Raw genomic sequence first — 14,619 nt, 5'->3', positions numbered from 1 at the left:
CAAGATGATGTGTGTTGTGGCTTCCAGCAGCTATTTTGTATATGCCAGAAACTATAGTAACAGCCCTACTATTGCTGCTGGCTGATCAGTGAGGAGGATTGTGAGAACCTGGTTGACCCCATTCTTATTAAAAAACTAGGGGACTGTGGCGTTAACACCTACATAGTCAAATGGGTCGCTAACTGGCTGGAGGGCCACACCCAGAGAGTGGCGGTGGATGGGTCATTTTCGACCTGGAGAGATGTGGGCAGTGGGGTCCCCCAGGGCTCGGTCCTCAGACCCGCACTGTTCAACATCTTCATCAGTGACTTGGACGAGGGGGTAAAAAGCACCCTGTTCAATTTGCTGATGACACTAAGATGTGGGGGGATGTGGGCAGGCTAGAAGGGAGGAATAGGCTGCAATAGGACCTAGACAGGTTACAGGGGTGGGCGGGTGAGAACAGGATGGGTTTCAACACTGACAAGTGCAGGGTGCTGCACATGGGGAGGAAGAACCAGCAGCATACCTACAGGCTGGGGAACTCCCTTCTTGTCAGTGCAGAGGCAGAAAAGGATCTTGGAGTCATTATTAAGGTCAATATGAACACGAGCCAACAGTATGGGGACGCGGCGGTCAGTAAGGCCAACCACACCTTGTCATACATCCACAGATGCATCTTGGCAGATCCAAGGAGGTGACCCTCCCGCTCTGTGCAGCACTGGTCAGGCCACAGTTGGAGTACTGCATCCAGTTCTGGGAGCCACACTTCAGGAGGGATGTGGACAGCATTGAGAGGGTCCAGAGGAGGGCCACCCGCATGATCGGGGGCAGCAGGGCAAGCCATACGAGGAGAAGCTAAGGGACCTGCACCTGTTCAGTCTCCACAAGAGAAGACTGAGGGGGGATCTAGTGGCCGTTTACAAACTAGTCAGGGGGGACCAGCAGGCATCGGGGGAGTCCCTGTTCCCCCGAGCACTCCCAGGAGTGACTAGAAATAAGTCGCAAGTTGGCAGAGGGTAAATTCAGACTAGACATCAGGAGGCGCTACTTCACTGTCAGGGCGGCTGGGATCTGGAACCAACTTCCAAGAGAAGTGGTGCTGGCTCCTACCCTGGGGGTCTTTAAGAGGAGGTTAGACAAACACCTCGCTGGGGTTGTTTGACCCCAGTACTCTTTCCTGCCATGGAAGGGGGTCAGACTTGATGACCTGCTCGGGGCCATTCTGACCCTACCAACTATGAAACTATGAAACTATAACCTTTGATCCCTTCATGGGGTGCTGGCTGCCATAGGGTGCCAGGGTGGCAGACTGGGAGAGCAGGGAGAGAAGGGGGCTTCCCAGTCTGTTTTAACCCTGTCTGTGTCATCTCTTGGCCTTGTCAACAGGGGCATCTTTTACCAGGGCTATCGCTGTAGCCGCTGCCGGGCACCAGCTCACAAAGAGTGTCTGGGGCGAGTGCCACCATGTGGGAAGGCGCTTGCAGGTATGTGGCCATCTCGGAATGGGACCAGGGGACATGTGACTCCCTTCCAGCCTCTGGCCTGTTGGGGCCTGGGAGCAAGCTGCATTGATAGACTGGTTCTCCTGAGGTCTCTCAGAAGGGTTCGGAGCAAGGGATTCTGGGAAGCCTCTGAGACAAAGTGCTGCAAAGCATTCTGGGATATGGCTAGGGGTCAGGGGTGAAGTTGTGTGAAGCATTTTTGGATACAGCAGGGGCAAAGTGGTGCAAAGGATTCTGGGATACTTTTGGGGGTGGGGAGTGGTGTCAGATGTGGGGGGGGCAGTTGTAGTGCAAAGCATTCTGGGATGCCATTAGGGAGCTTGATGTGAAGAGTTCTGGGATACAGAAAGGGCAAAGTGGCACAAAGCATTCTGGGATGCTGCTGGGGGTGGGGAGTCTAATGAAGGATTCTGGGATAGATAGCCTGTGGTGCAAAGCATTCTGGGTTACCACTGGAGTGGCGAGTGTTATGAAGGGTTTTGGGATACAACGGGGCTCAGGGGCACAAAGCATTATGGGGTCCTGTGGGGGCAGGGGCAGGGAGTAATGGGAAGGAAACTGGGGTGGCCTCTGGGGCAGAGTGCCACAAAGCATTCTGGGATGGCTCTAAGGGTGGGTCCCAGATGCAAGGGGTTGAATGTAAGCTCAGGGGAAGGAAGGGCCAAGCGGAAAGCCTCTGGATTAACTCTTTCACTGCCTCTGTGTCCCTGGAAGCAGGTTATCAGTTCCAGCCCCCCTGGTCTTTGCCAGGGACCTGCAAAGGGGAAATCAATAAAACCTACTTGTCTTTTGCATTATCTTTCAAGTAATTCCCCTTTTTTTCCCTCCCGCTCCAGATTCAGGGTCTGTGTTAAAAAAGGTAAAGAAAAAAAGCCTTTAGATTTTCAATGGGGGGTGGGTTCTCATTGGGAGGTGGATTTATTAGTTGCATTACGGTAGGAGGACTCAGCAGAGAGGCCTTCATTATGCTGGATTCAGGGGGTACAATGAAGCCAAGCCAACCCCAAAGAATCTATGTGAATGCAGGGCAGGTGGGAAACAGGCACAGAGCAAGGCGGGGAACAGAACTTGGGCCTGTATGGTCCAGCTCTCTACCTGTTAGTCAGCACTGCTGCCATGAGAGTGAGACAATGCTGGCTGGAATGGATGCATGGTGAGCTGGCCCCTGAGTGAGACCCTGAATTCTTCCCTCCTGAAACCTGACCCCTTCTCTCCAGTTCTGCCCCCAATAGTCACCCTCCCCCACCTTATTTATAGAAGGGTCTGTGACCTTTGAACTGCAGCCTGGTACCACCTGCTGATCCTTGGTTTTTCCCTTCTGCAGAACAAATCCAATCGACACACCCAAGAGAAAAGGAAGAATGACCTTGGTAAGCTGCATTCTGGGCACCCACCTTCATGCTTTGTGGCAGGTGCAGATCACCAGCTCAGGGGTCAGAAGGATTTTGCCTCCTTGAATTGAGCAGAAGAAGGGGGAACCCTACTGGTGACCCTGGGCAGTACAAGCTGTGGGGGCAAGGGGGTGTCTAGGAGAACCGCACACACTTTCATTCCCACAAAGGATCTCCAGGATAGTAGTTCACTAGTTCTGTTGTGGTATTGGGACTTGGGACTGTTCAGCCTGGAGAAGAGAAGACTCAGAGTGGACTTGGTGGCAGCCTATAAATATATCAGGTGTGTACATCAGGGCCTGGGGGAGCATCTACTCACCAAGGCCCTGCAGGGCAGGACAAGAAATAATGGGCACAAGCTGATGGAGGATCACTTCAGGCTAGACATCAGGAAAAACTTCTTTACAAGTTGAGAACTGAGGGTTTGGAACAGGCTCCCCCAGAGTTGCTAAGGTCATTCACCCTGGCAATCTTCAGAAAGTATCTTAATACCCACCTTGCTGGGGTCATCTGATCCCAGCAGTCTTTCCTGCCCAAGCGTAGGGGGCTGGACCCCATGACCTGTAAGGCCCCTTCCAGCTCTTAACAACTATGAAACTATGAGGGACTGTTGCCCCTCTTCTCTGGAGCCCTGGTGCATCCTGGGATATATTGAGTATGGGGCTGGACTGGATGACCTCATGAGGTCTCTCCAGCCCTACCTTCTTATGATCCTATACAGTGTCCAACCCTTACCAAACGGGTCCACGAGGAGACCAGGTTACTGGTCCTATCAATCACATAAGGAAGCCTGATGCTAGGGTAGATGGGCCCCTGAACCTTGTAAGGGTGGTTCTCAATGACTCGTGGGAGATCTGGCTTGATGCAGGTTCAAGGAGCATGGTGTAGCCCAAAGGAAGATCTGCTATAGCCCAAGCATAGAGATGGGTCACTCCATAGTCATCTCCATGGAAAGTTGGGTCCAGGCCTTCTGTGTGGCATGTGGTGGCTGTGGGGAGACAACTGGGGGTGGTATGGTGGGGTCTTCCATCTCCTCTGTTCCCTAGGTTTGCCTAAGATGGAGGTCTGCCAGGACTATTATGGACTGCCGCCGCCACCTGTAGCTTTCGGCCTGCCCTTGCGTCTCAACCAGGGCGACATCGTAGAGCTGACAAAAGCTGAGGCAGAACAGATCTGGTGGGAGGTAGGTCCACCCAACGGGGTAGCCACAGGTGGTGGAGGAGACCTAACCATGTGGCGACTTGCCTGGGGATTTAGGGGAGGAGGGATTTAAACCCATGATCCACAGCTTTGGCTTCTGCCAGTGCTGCTTTGATTCTTGTACCTGACTACCCCAATCAGAGTGCCCAGGGGTGAAACCAAGCAGTGCAGGCTAGCACCCCAGAGAGAACCTTAGTGACCTTCTTGTCTGCGTGGCAGTCTACAAAGGTATTTAGACATCTATTCATTGAAACCAATAGAATTTACGCACTTCAGTAAGACAGTTAAAAATACCTCTGTGGCCCCAGCCTGGGTTCGCAGTGTTTGCTTTAGAGAGCCACTTCATGAGGGGTCATTGCCCATTGCCATCAGCCAGTTGCCCCCAGACTTGGTTCCCCAAGGGGGCTAGGAGCTCCCAAGCCATGCAAAAGTCAATGGGAGCTGTTTCCAAAACCACCCCAGTCAATGAAAAGATGCCCATTGGTTTCACTGAGGTTGTCTGTCATCAGGTGTCCAGCTTCAAGTGAGCTGGGAAATATTCCTTTTTCCTGTGAAAAAGGTCAGCTTTGGGGTCAAAAAAAGTCTTTTGGGAAACACTGCAGAAGAGAATAGGGGCAGGAGGGAATCAGACTATGGCTTTCATGATGTAGTTTTGGGCTGAATATCAGGCCCAGCAAAGGCCTCTTGGCCCATCACCATAGGTCTGATGTGCATTGGCTTTGGCCACCTGTCAGGTTTGATCCAGGCATAGACAGTGGGCCTCAGTAAGTTGTGCTAGATGAGGGGGTGACTGGAGTGGAAGCTCAGATCCAAGCCAGGCATCAGCCTAGTCCCTGATAATAAGCTGTGGGGACAGATGAGATCCTGGTCAGGGCAAGCAGTTGATCCAGGTTGGGAGGTCCGAGACAGAAGCAAGAGTAACTAGGAACAGGCAGGAGGGTCTAAGTCAGTGGGGTCAGGGCCCAGAGTCTGTTACCATATTCCCTTGCATACAACAAGCAGGCCAGAATCATAGCAAGGAGGTTTTGCCCAGACAGCCTGCTGTTGTCCATTGTGAGCTTATATAGCCCAGTCTGGACGGACTTCTTTTCCTAAGGGATGACTCTGCCTGATCCTTCTGTCTGGGGCCTGGGGATGGATCTGCCCCAGTTGGGTCTCGGCTTATACTGCTGTCGCTTTCAGGGAAGAAACACATCCACGAATGAGGTCGGTTGGTTCCCCTGCAGGAAGGTGAAGCCGTATGTGTATGTAAGTAACACTTCCTTCTGGGTTTGCTGTGCATCAGAGCGGTAACTTCTGGGGGTTTTTATCTGTGGATTTGGCTGCCCGGTATGGGGCAGGGGGATCAGAAAGATGTCAGTCTTAGCCCTATCCCATTTAGCAGAAGGATTTATGGTCAAAGCACTGGACTGGGATTCAGGAGACCTGCCCTGCCACTGATAACTCATGCAGCCTTAGGCACATCCCTCCATCTTGTTCCTTCATTAGTTGGTCTTCAAACCAGAAGTGGTTCTTCCTACATTTCCCCTCCCTGTTGTAAGGTCTTTGCCTCTCAGGAGATCTCAGGGCAGGACCCAGCCTCATGCTGCCCTGACCAGCTTTGCGGTGTTCCTGGACCATGGGGCCCTTGATCCTGGCTGAGATTCATTCATGTCACATAACAGACTCCTGCTGTCAATGGGGGTCTGGGCAATTCCTGTTGGAGATCCCTCCCAGTCTCAGGCAGGGTCTGTGCAGTACCTGGCACAAGTGTGGGGGAAGGAGGGGTCTGTACATTGTCTTGTGCTATGTGGGGGCTTGCTCGATCTCCTGCACAAAAGGCAAACATTTTTTTTGGTGGCATCAATAGACACATTAGGTGCAAGACGTAGGAGGTGACAGTGCCTACTCTACACTAGTTAGGCCTCATCTAGAGCATTGTGTGTATTTTGGGCTCCACATTTTAAAAAGGGCATGGAAAAGTTTGAGAGATTTCAGAGGCAGGTGACAAAGATGATCAAGGGCTTGGAAAGCAAGTCATATGGGGAGAGGCTGAAGGAGCTAGACATGTTCAGCTTGCGGAAAAGGCACTTAAGAGGGGACTTGATAGTAGTTTTCAAATACTTGAAGGGCTGCCATAAAGAAGGAAAGCACTTTTTCGGTCTTGCTGCAGAGAGTAGGACATGGACCAATGTCTTGAACTTGCAGCCAGATAGGTTTAGATTGGAGATCAGGAAAAACTTCTTTGCTGTTAGAGCAGTGAGGCAGTGAAATAGATGCCTGGGGAGTTGTGGACTTTCCATCAGGTTCAAGGAGAGGCTGGCCAGCCACTAGTCAGGCATGATCTAGGTATAGCAATGCCTATGTTTTACTGTGGGGATTACCCAGGCTGCTGGGCTTTGCTGCTTGCCCCCTCACCCCTTTCTGCTACATTTGTCAGGGTGTTTTTAAGCCTCCCTCAGAGGTATTGCTTCAGCCCAGGCTGGGGATGGCACCTGGAATGCTCCTGCTGGGACTTAAAGATGGAGACTCCTGGCTAGAGGGTTTTGCCCCTTTGCTCAGGTTCAGACTAATGCCAGATTTGGGGTTAGGAAGGAATTTAATCGCATGGTCAGATTGGTACGGACTGGGGTGGTGTGTGTGTGTGTGTGGGGGGGGGGGGGTTCTCAGTGTAGTGGGGCTACAGCCTCCACCTGGGATCTCTTGAGTGCATGTTACCAACCTTTTACAGCAGCAGGACCTGGGCTGCTACTGTCCCCATTCTCTCTCTGTGGCAGGTCTGGGTGTGGTGTCTTGTGTTGTGTCAGGGTTGACAATAGTTTTAGGAAAAGGTTAGACTATGGATTTACCCTGGATGGTTTGGATAGGGGTGATCCTGCCTCAGGCAGGGGCTTGGACTAGATGTGACTTCTGGAGGTACCTTTCTGCCCAGCTTCTCTGTGATTCTATGATTCCTCTGGGGTCTGCACAGTTCCCAGTGAAGCAGGGCCTTGTTTTTAAACCCATGAACATCAGAACTTTGTTGTCAAGGCTCTTTTAAACTCTGGTCTCCTGAGCCAGATTGCACTCTTTTTTCACCTGTTGTGATTACAACCAAGGAACTAAGACCTTTCTTTTCCCCCCTCCAGACACCTCCCCCAGATCTCTCCATTTACTCTTGGTAAGTAAAAGTGACACAATTCCAGCATTTCTGTGCTTGCTCCATGGTGTGTTTAATTGCTTGTTAGTCTGGGGTGTTGTGAAAGCACATATGCTAGAGGGTCAATCTTGCCTGGCCCTGTGGGGTAGATGAATGGGGTAGGACCAGTCCTGAGGGCTGGATCAGGCCCATGGACCATCTTCCACCATGCCAGATCCAGTACATGCAAGACCCAGAACCCAATGAAAAGAGGTCAGGCATCCCAAATGCTTGCCTGTGGCCACGGGAACAAGCTGCAGTACAAGGATTCTTCCTACAGTGCTGCAGCTTTCACCTGGGTGCTGCAGGAAGGTTCCTCATCAAGGCTATTAGGCTGGATGACCTAGCTCCAGCCCATGGGTCGTATGTTTGACACCCCTCCTACATACATCAGTTCATAGGTTTCCACACAGCTTGCCTTCCATCTTGGTCTTCCTCATTGACCATGCTGCCTCAGCCTTCCTGGAATCCATGTCCGTGGCAGCATGGCCAAACAGCAGACTGCAAGATAACCACATTCCTTGCCCACAGGTACGCTGGCCCCATGGAGCGAGCAGAGGCAGAACAAGTTCTCAGCAGCCGCTCCGATGGAACCTACTTGGTGCGGCAACGGGTCAAGGATGCAGCTGAGTTTGCCATCAGCATCAAGTAATTCTACCCTTCATGGTCCATCCTATAGCAGGACCAGTTCATGGGCCAAAATGGGGCTCCTCCTCAGGCATAAGGGGCACTAGACAAAAAGTTACCATGTTATCTCCTGTACCATGCACCACCCCACAAATAAGGTTTTTGGAAAGGAGGGTGTAGAAAGCAAGATTTTTTCCAGAATCATGGCCAACTATAGGGCATTGAGTAAGTCCTCCTGGGAACATAGAGTTGCCAGGAGGTGTAGCATCCCAGAAGACAATCTGGATGAGGCAGCTGGAACCTCCTGGCATGGCAGGACAGACCCAGCCATGGGTGGAGCTAGGATTTTGAAAAGGGGGGTGCAGATGGTGTGATTCATCATCCCATAAAACACTTGGCATTTTTATCCAGTTAAAGAGAAACTAGAAGCTTTAGTAATATGCAAGGGGCTAGCCCAATACTCAGTTTAAGATCAAAGGAAGAGCAAATGTAACTATTGGAATATGCACTCATTTACTAGAAATTTTATTTTTAGCTATCTATATAGCAAAGTAGGCAAAAAGTCAAAAGATAATATGTCATTAATCCTCTAATCGTTATAGTTAAATATACATCTCTTATTCAGATTCTTACAGCACATACTTCACTGTCAGTCATGTCTACACCTGAGTTAATGGTCACCTGAGTTAAGGTTTTTAGCTAGAGCTTCAAACGGTCTATCATAGAATCATAGAAGTAGGGTCGGAAGGGACCTTGTAGATCTTCAAGTCCGACCCCCTGCCTGGGCAGGAGGAAAACTGGGCTCAAGTGACCCCATCCAGGTAGGCATCGAGCCGCTTCTTAAAGATCCCCAGGGTAAGAGCCAGCACCACTTCCCTTGGAAGTTGGTTCCAGATCCTAGCCGCCCTAACTGTGAAGTAGTTCCTACGCATGTCTAATCTAAACTTACTCTCCAACAACTTGTGGCCGTTATTCCTTGTTATTCCGGGGGGCGCTAGGGGAAACAAGGTCTCCCCCAAACCCTTTTGGTCCCCCCTAGTGAGTTTGTAGATGGTCACAAGGTCCCCCCTCAGCCTTCTCTTGTGAAGGCTGAACAGGTTCAGGTCCCGTAGCCTCTCATTGTAAGGGCTGCCCTGCTGTCCCCGGATCATGCGGTTGGCCCTCCTCTGGACCCTCTCAATGTTGTCCGCATCCCTCTTGAGCCCCACCTCTATGGGGCTAGGAAATACAAGAAAGACCTTCCCAGAACTGGCTAACAGACAATGACATTGCAGAAGAAAGGTTAGTTTGAATAGAGAAACATTAAGACCATTGAAAAAGAGAGAGAGTTGTTAACACCTATGGCATGGAGAGATTAGCAGGAATCAGGTAGGTGATAATGAGCCCTGAAGTCCATTGACTACCTCAGTGCTGCCTGAATAGAAATGCCACTGCCTCTCCCAGGGATTTTGGGTGGATCAGGAATCAAAGGTGGGTTGTGGGGGGCGGGGGAACTGCCTCACTGCACCCCGCCCTGGATCTGCCCCCTGCAAAAGCAGTAGCAAGACTGTGACATCTTGACTTCTTCATAGCAGTTCTCTCAGACAGCTCAGGGCTTCTTTGGCCAAAGCTACTGCCTCACTAGCGGCGGTGAGAGGGTTAACACTGGACTCCGGCCCTGCTGTTTGCAGAGAAGTAGTAGCCATTTTAGCACAGCATCACACTGCTTCTGTTCCAGGGAAGAAATATCACCTTCCCTGTGTATAAGACAGCTCAATTCTGGAGGGCTGCTTTGGGGGCTGGGGTCGTGGGGGAGGGGAAAGGTGTGCATTTTATGCCAGGAAATATGGTAGTGTCCAACATAAAAGGCCAAGATCTTTTGAATGCCAGGTATGTGGCACTGGTGAGGGGTACAGTAAGAAGAGAATGCCAAGCCCTAGGTGTCCGAGGGTTCCCCATTCCAGATCAATCCTGTCCTAGTATGGAGAGCCCAGGATCAATTCACCAACTGTTGTATGCTGGGCTTGTTGTGTAGGAGCCTATTGGGTCAAATTTCCAGTTGGGGTAAACTGGGAGCTCCCTTGGACTCAGCTCTCCAGTTGAGGGTGGAGTCAAACAACCCAGCTCCCAGGATGCGGCCAATCAGCTCTGGCTCCTTGGGATCCATGGGCTGAATCCCCAGCAGGTGTAAATCAACATGGTTGACCCCATCTTGGCTGTCTGGTTGAGCACCACTGAGCACTGGCATCTGTATCTCCAGGTTCAGTGTGGAGGTGAAGCACATCAAGATCCTGACATCAGAGGGGCTGTATCGCATCACAGAGAAGAAGGCCTTCAAAGGGCTCGTTGTAAGACCCCCAGTCTTGGGATGGCAATGGGGTGCATTGGTTGGAGCAGGGGAAGCTGGGAGCCAAGATGCCTGGGTTCTCTCCTTGGCTTGGGGAGATGGGTGCGGAAATAGCAGTTGAAGCAGGGAAGGGTGGGAGACAGGACCCCTGGGTTGTCCCCAGGTCAGGGAGGGGAGTGATGTTTAGTGGTTGAAGCGGGGGTAGGGGCAGGGCTGGGAGGCAGGGAATCTGTGTTCTCTCCCCAGCTTGGGAAGAGAAGTAGGGGGCAATATTTGGAGATAGCCAAAGCTGGGAGTGAGGGTACTTAGATTCTATCCCCAGGTGATTACAGAAGGGCAGGTTTGGAGCCCAGATGCCTAGGTTTTATGTTGGGCTCAGGGAAGGGGGAGTGAGTTAAGTCTTTTGGTAAAAGCAGAGGCCTTGAGAGCCCAGATGCCTGGGAGTCACCAGCCTCTCCTCAGGGACCCAGCTGACACCCCCCTCCCCTTTCTCCATCTGTGCCCCTGCAGGAGCTGGTGGAGTTCTACCAGCAGAGCTCCCTCAAGGACTGCTTCAAGACCCTTGACACCACCCTGCAGTTTCCCTTCAAGGATCCTGAGCGACGGAGCACCCCCCGGCCTCCTGGTATGGCCCCCATATGTACTCAGCTCCCAGCCCCCATGTCTTGGGGGAACCATGCCCGTGTCCAAGCCCTGGGACTGGGCAGAAGCCCCTCTCCCCTCCTGATGCAACTTCCATCCCCTGCAAAATCATTTTGAGGTCAAATCTCTCTGCTTGTGTGGGGGGGAAAAATAACCTTTTTGGCAACAAAAAACCTGAAGCTTTTGCCCCCAAACAGGAGGGAAATGCAATGTTGGCATTTTTTCAGGGCAATACCCCCCATGTCCAGGCTTCTCTTGGATCAAGGGGGTGATGGGGCAAGGGGTTCTCAGGCCCTCTGGCCATAAGGAGAAAGTACCATATCTTCTTGCATATGCTGCACCCCAGAATATAATAAGCACCTTTATTTTAAAGGCAGAAGGACTCGGGGCGGGGAAAATAAAGATTTTATAGTAAGTCACTGGAGCCCCTGCCACACATTACATATATTACACAATGAACTGATTTGATCGTGCAATAAATTTAGACTGGCCACACCTGCAAAGTCATTGTCACACCCTAAAAGTGTCCATCCAGCTATAAAAAGGAGTTACCCAGCTGCCAAATAAGTGCTTGAAAATGTGTAACAGCTTTATACCTCATTTCTATCTAGCTTTAATTTGTATGTGTGATGGGGCCCTGAGTATCAGCAGCTAAAGCAAAGCCTGTTCCTAGTTCTGCTCCCTATGAGTTATGGGATCATTTTATTTTCAGTTGTCCCAGACAGAAATGGCTTTTACAATATTTCTTGAATATACCAAGCATTACAATTTCCAGCAGCTGGTTCTGGTGTGAGGAAGTACATGTTGTATGTTGGAAAATATGGTAGGGGGATTGGCAATTGCCCTTAGAAACTGGGTGGAGCTGTGAGCTCCCAGCTGATCTACCCCAGCCCCATAGAATCATAGATAAGTGGGGCTGGAAGGGATCTCCAGAGGCCACATCTAGTCCAACCCCCAGCCTGAGGCAGGATCAGCCCTGTCCAAACTATCTCAGACAAATTCATCATCTGTTCTAACCTCCTAGCAAAACTACTGTTAGCCCAGAAAAGACCAGACATCATACCCTGAACCCGCTACAGGTAAAGCAGGGGGACTATGTCCTGCGGCTGTAAAAGACTGTTAATATATGTTGGAGAGATCCCAGGCAGAGGACATACTCCTGCTGCAGAGGAGAGCAGCCCCCACTTCTCCCCAAACCATATCAATCTGACCAGGGGACAACATTCCTTCCTGTCCTCCAATATGGTGTCAGTCTCATTCTGAGCAGAGGGGCAAGATCCTTTGCCTAGGACCCTCTGGGGTTTCCTAGCAGAAACATTGGCACAGCATAGTCACCATCCCCAGCCTGGGCTGTAGCCAACACCCAATGCATCTAGGGAAGGTGTAACAGGGTGCCATCCCCAGGGTCATTTGAAAATGCTTGGAAGCACTCCAGAATCCATTTTTCAGATTTTAATTTGCTTCTGGGAACAGACTCTGCTTTCCTTGCCTGTCACAACTTGTTGTTACATTGGGTTCTACAAGGGAGGCTGCCCCAGGGCTTCTCAGATCTGTTTTTGGTTCTCAAACACCAACAGGTGATGAACTCCTGCCTTAATGGCTCTTTGCATGACTCCAACCTTCCCTTATTGTGCCCCATGTCTCACAGGTGTTGTCTGCATCTTCTTCTCACTTTGTTGGGGTCTCAGCTAACGTAGCTTCTGCCCCTTTTATATACCTAAGCCTTCCAGCTCAGACCCACTATTCTGGGCCCAGCTTTGAGGCACTAGCTTCAATCAATCTGCTCTAGGCCCCTGGCCCTGTGGTGCCTTGCTCTCTGGTCCCCTGTAGTTGCATCCCTGTGGGCGCTAATGAGGTCTCCACTTCCCTTACACCTGCATCCACAAACCACTGGATTAAACTACAACATAAATAGTAAGCCCCTGAGCTATAACAAACAAAGGTAATGGAGGCAGTTAGCCTGCTTACCCATTGGCTCTACTTCTTTGAGTCCCCACTGCGGGTTGCTCTCACTTGTAGAGCTGCTACAGCTTTGCTTGGAGCCTTCAGGAGTCCACTCTCTGTCACAGCCTGGGCTTCTCTGGCTAGCTCAGACCTGGGCTTATATAGCTCTGGCCTGAGCCCTCTCCCAGTCACCTGACAGCCCCAGTTAGCTGACCAGCCTGCAGGGCTTAGCTTTTAACCCCTGCTCTACTGGCAGGCTGTGCTCTGAAGACTCTGGTCAAAAGGGCTGCTCTGCTTCCTAGTAACAGGGATAGGGTTCCCTGTTACAGAATAAAAAAACCCTTGACATGTAGCAGCAAGGGCAGGGGGTTGATAGAATTCCTTCCCAGCCCCTGCAGCAACCTTCAAAGCCCAGAGGCTTGAGAAAACCCCTTAGTAAAATACAGGTATTACTGTGCCTAGTTCACCCCCCACCAGTGGCTCTCCAACCTCTTCTTGGACTTGTCCAGTGATGGAGACTCCAGCTTCCCTGGGAGTCTATTCCACTGCCTCCCTGATCTGAGAGGGAAGAATTTTGTCCTGATAGCCAGTTGAAACCTACTTGGCTGTAACTTCAAGCCATTGGTCCACTAGGACTGGAGCATCAATCCCACTGACAAGTCATATGGCCCCATGGCAGGTCTGTAGGTTCCAGTCTGGTGGCCTCTAGAAAGGGACGCTGTCATGGTGTGGGAGCAGATAGAGTCCATGTTGCAAGGGAAGGGTCTGGGAGCCAATCGTCTTGCAAGTTGCCTTGAGGGGTGGAGCTTGGTAGGTGTGGCAGCTGTCTCTGTGGTGACGGTGTCCCCCCCACTGCAGGAGGAGGGCTGCGGTACTTTGGGTCAGCCAAAGCCCGATATGACTTCTGTGCACGGGACCGGACGGAGTTGACGCTGCAGGAGGGCGATGTCATCCGCATTCTGTCCAAGAAGGGGAACCCGGGCTGGTGGAAGGGCGAGATCTATGGGCGGGTAAGTGCAGGGATGGGCAGGGGGGGTGGAGGGATGCACACACCATCTCCTACATGCAGATGCCATCTGCACACATGCCCATACCACACATACCATTTACACATGCATACCATGTACATGTATACAACATCTGCACACACCTGCTATCTGCACACACATGCAAGCACGTCATCTATCTGCACATGCCATCTACATGCATACGCACACACAATCTTACATGTGCATGCCATCTACAGGCACACACAATCTACAGGTGCATACCATCTACATGCATATGCCATCTACACACATGCCATCTACATGCACACACCATATCCTATACATGCATGCACATGCACACACTTACCGTCTCCTACAGACACACACACATGCCATTTTCTACACACATGCATACATGTGTGCCATCTACTACATACACACATGTGAATCATCTCCCATACATGCCCACATGTGCATATACACATGTGCACATACACGCACCCAGAGAGTAGTGGTGGACAGGTTGTACTCAACCTGGCGAGATGTGAGCAGTGGGGTACCCCAGGGCTCAGTCCTCGGGCCCGCACTGTTTAACATCTTCATCAGCAACTTGGACGAGGGGGTGGAAAGCACACTGTCCAAGTTTGCTGATGACACTAAGATGTGGGGCGAGGTGGGCACACTTGAAGGGAGAGAGAGGCTGCAACTAGATTTAGACAGACTACAAAAGTGGGCAGATGAGAATAGGATGGGGTTCAACGTAGACAAATGCAGGGTGCTGCACCTTGGGAGAAGGAATCCACAGCAGACATACAGGCTGGGGAGTTCCCTTCTTGAAAGCACAGAGGCAGAAAGGGAT

The 14,619-nt window shown here is 51.2% G+C and overlaps 1 protein-coding gene across 3 annotated transcripts in view; it reads left to right on the top strand.

The window, feature by feature from the left end:
* VAV1 (vav guanine nucleotide exchange factor 1) overlaps nt 1–14,619 on the top strand; it is a 60,170-nt gene that overhangs the window by 44,039 nt on the left and 1,512 nt on the right. For all 3 annotated transcript variants that reach the window (XM_025203945.1, XM_025203946.1, XM_006023343.3), the window contains 10 exons: nt 1,369–1,466; nt 2,321–2,343; nt 2,809–2,854; nt 3,922–4,058; nt 5,258–5,323; nt 7,183–7,214; nt 7,764–7,880; nt 10,099–10,186; nt 10,696–10,810; nt 13,630–13,781. In XM_025203945.1, coding sequence (XP_025059730.1) covers nt 1,369–1,466; nt 2,321–2,343; nt 2,809–2,854; nt 3,922–4,058; nt 5,258–5,323; nt 7,183–7,214; nt 7,764–7,880; nt 10,099–10,186; nt 10,696–10,810; nt 13,630–13,781 — 874 coding nt within the window. The remainder of the gene's footprint in view (nt 1–1,368; nt 1,467–2,320; nt 2,344–2,808; nt 2,855–3,921; nt 4,059–5,257; nt 5,324–7,182; nt 7,215–7,763; nt 7,881–10,098; nt 10,187–10,695; nt 10,811–13,629; nt 13,782–14,619) is intronic.

Source organism: Alligator sinensis, unplaced genomic scaffold, assembly GCF_000455745.1.
Source record: "Alligator sinensis unplaced genomic scaffold, ASM45574v1 scaffold707_1, whole genome shotgun sequence".
Classification (NCBI taxonomy): Eukaryota; Metazoa; Chordata; order Crocodylia; family Alligatoridae; genus Alligator; species Alligator sinensis.
This window is presented reverse-complemented; position numbering and strand designations above follow the sequence as displayed.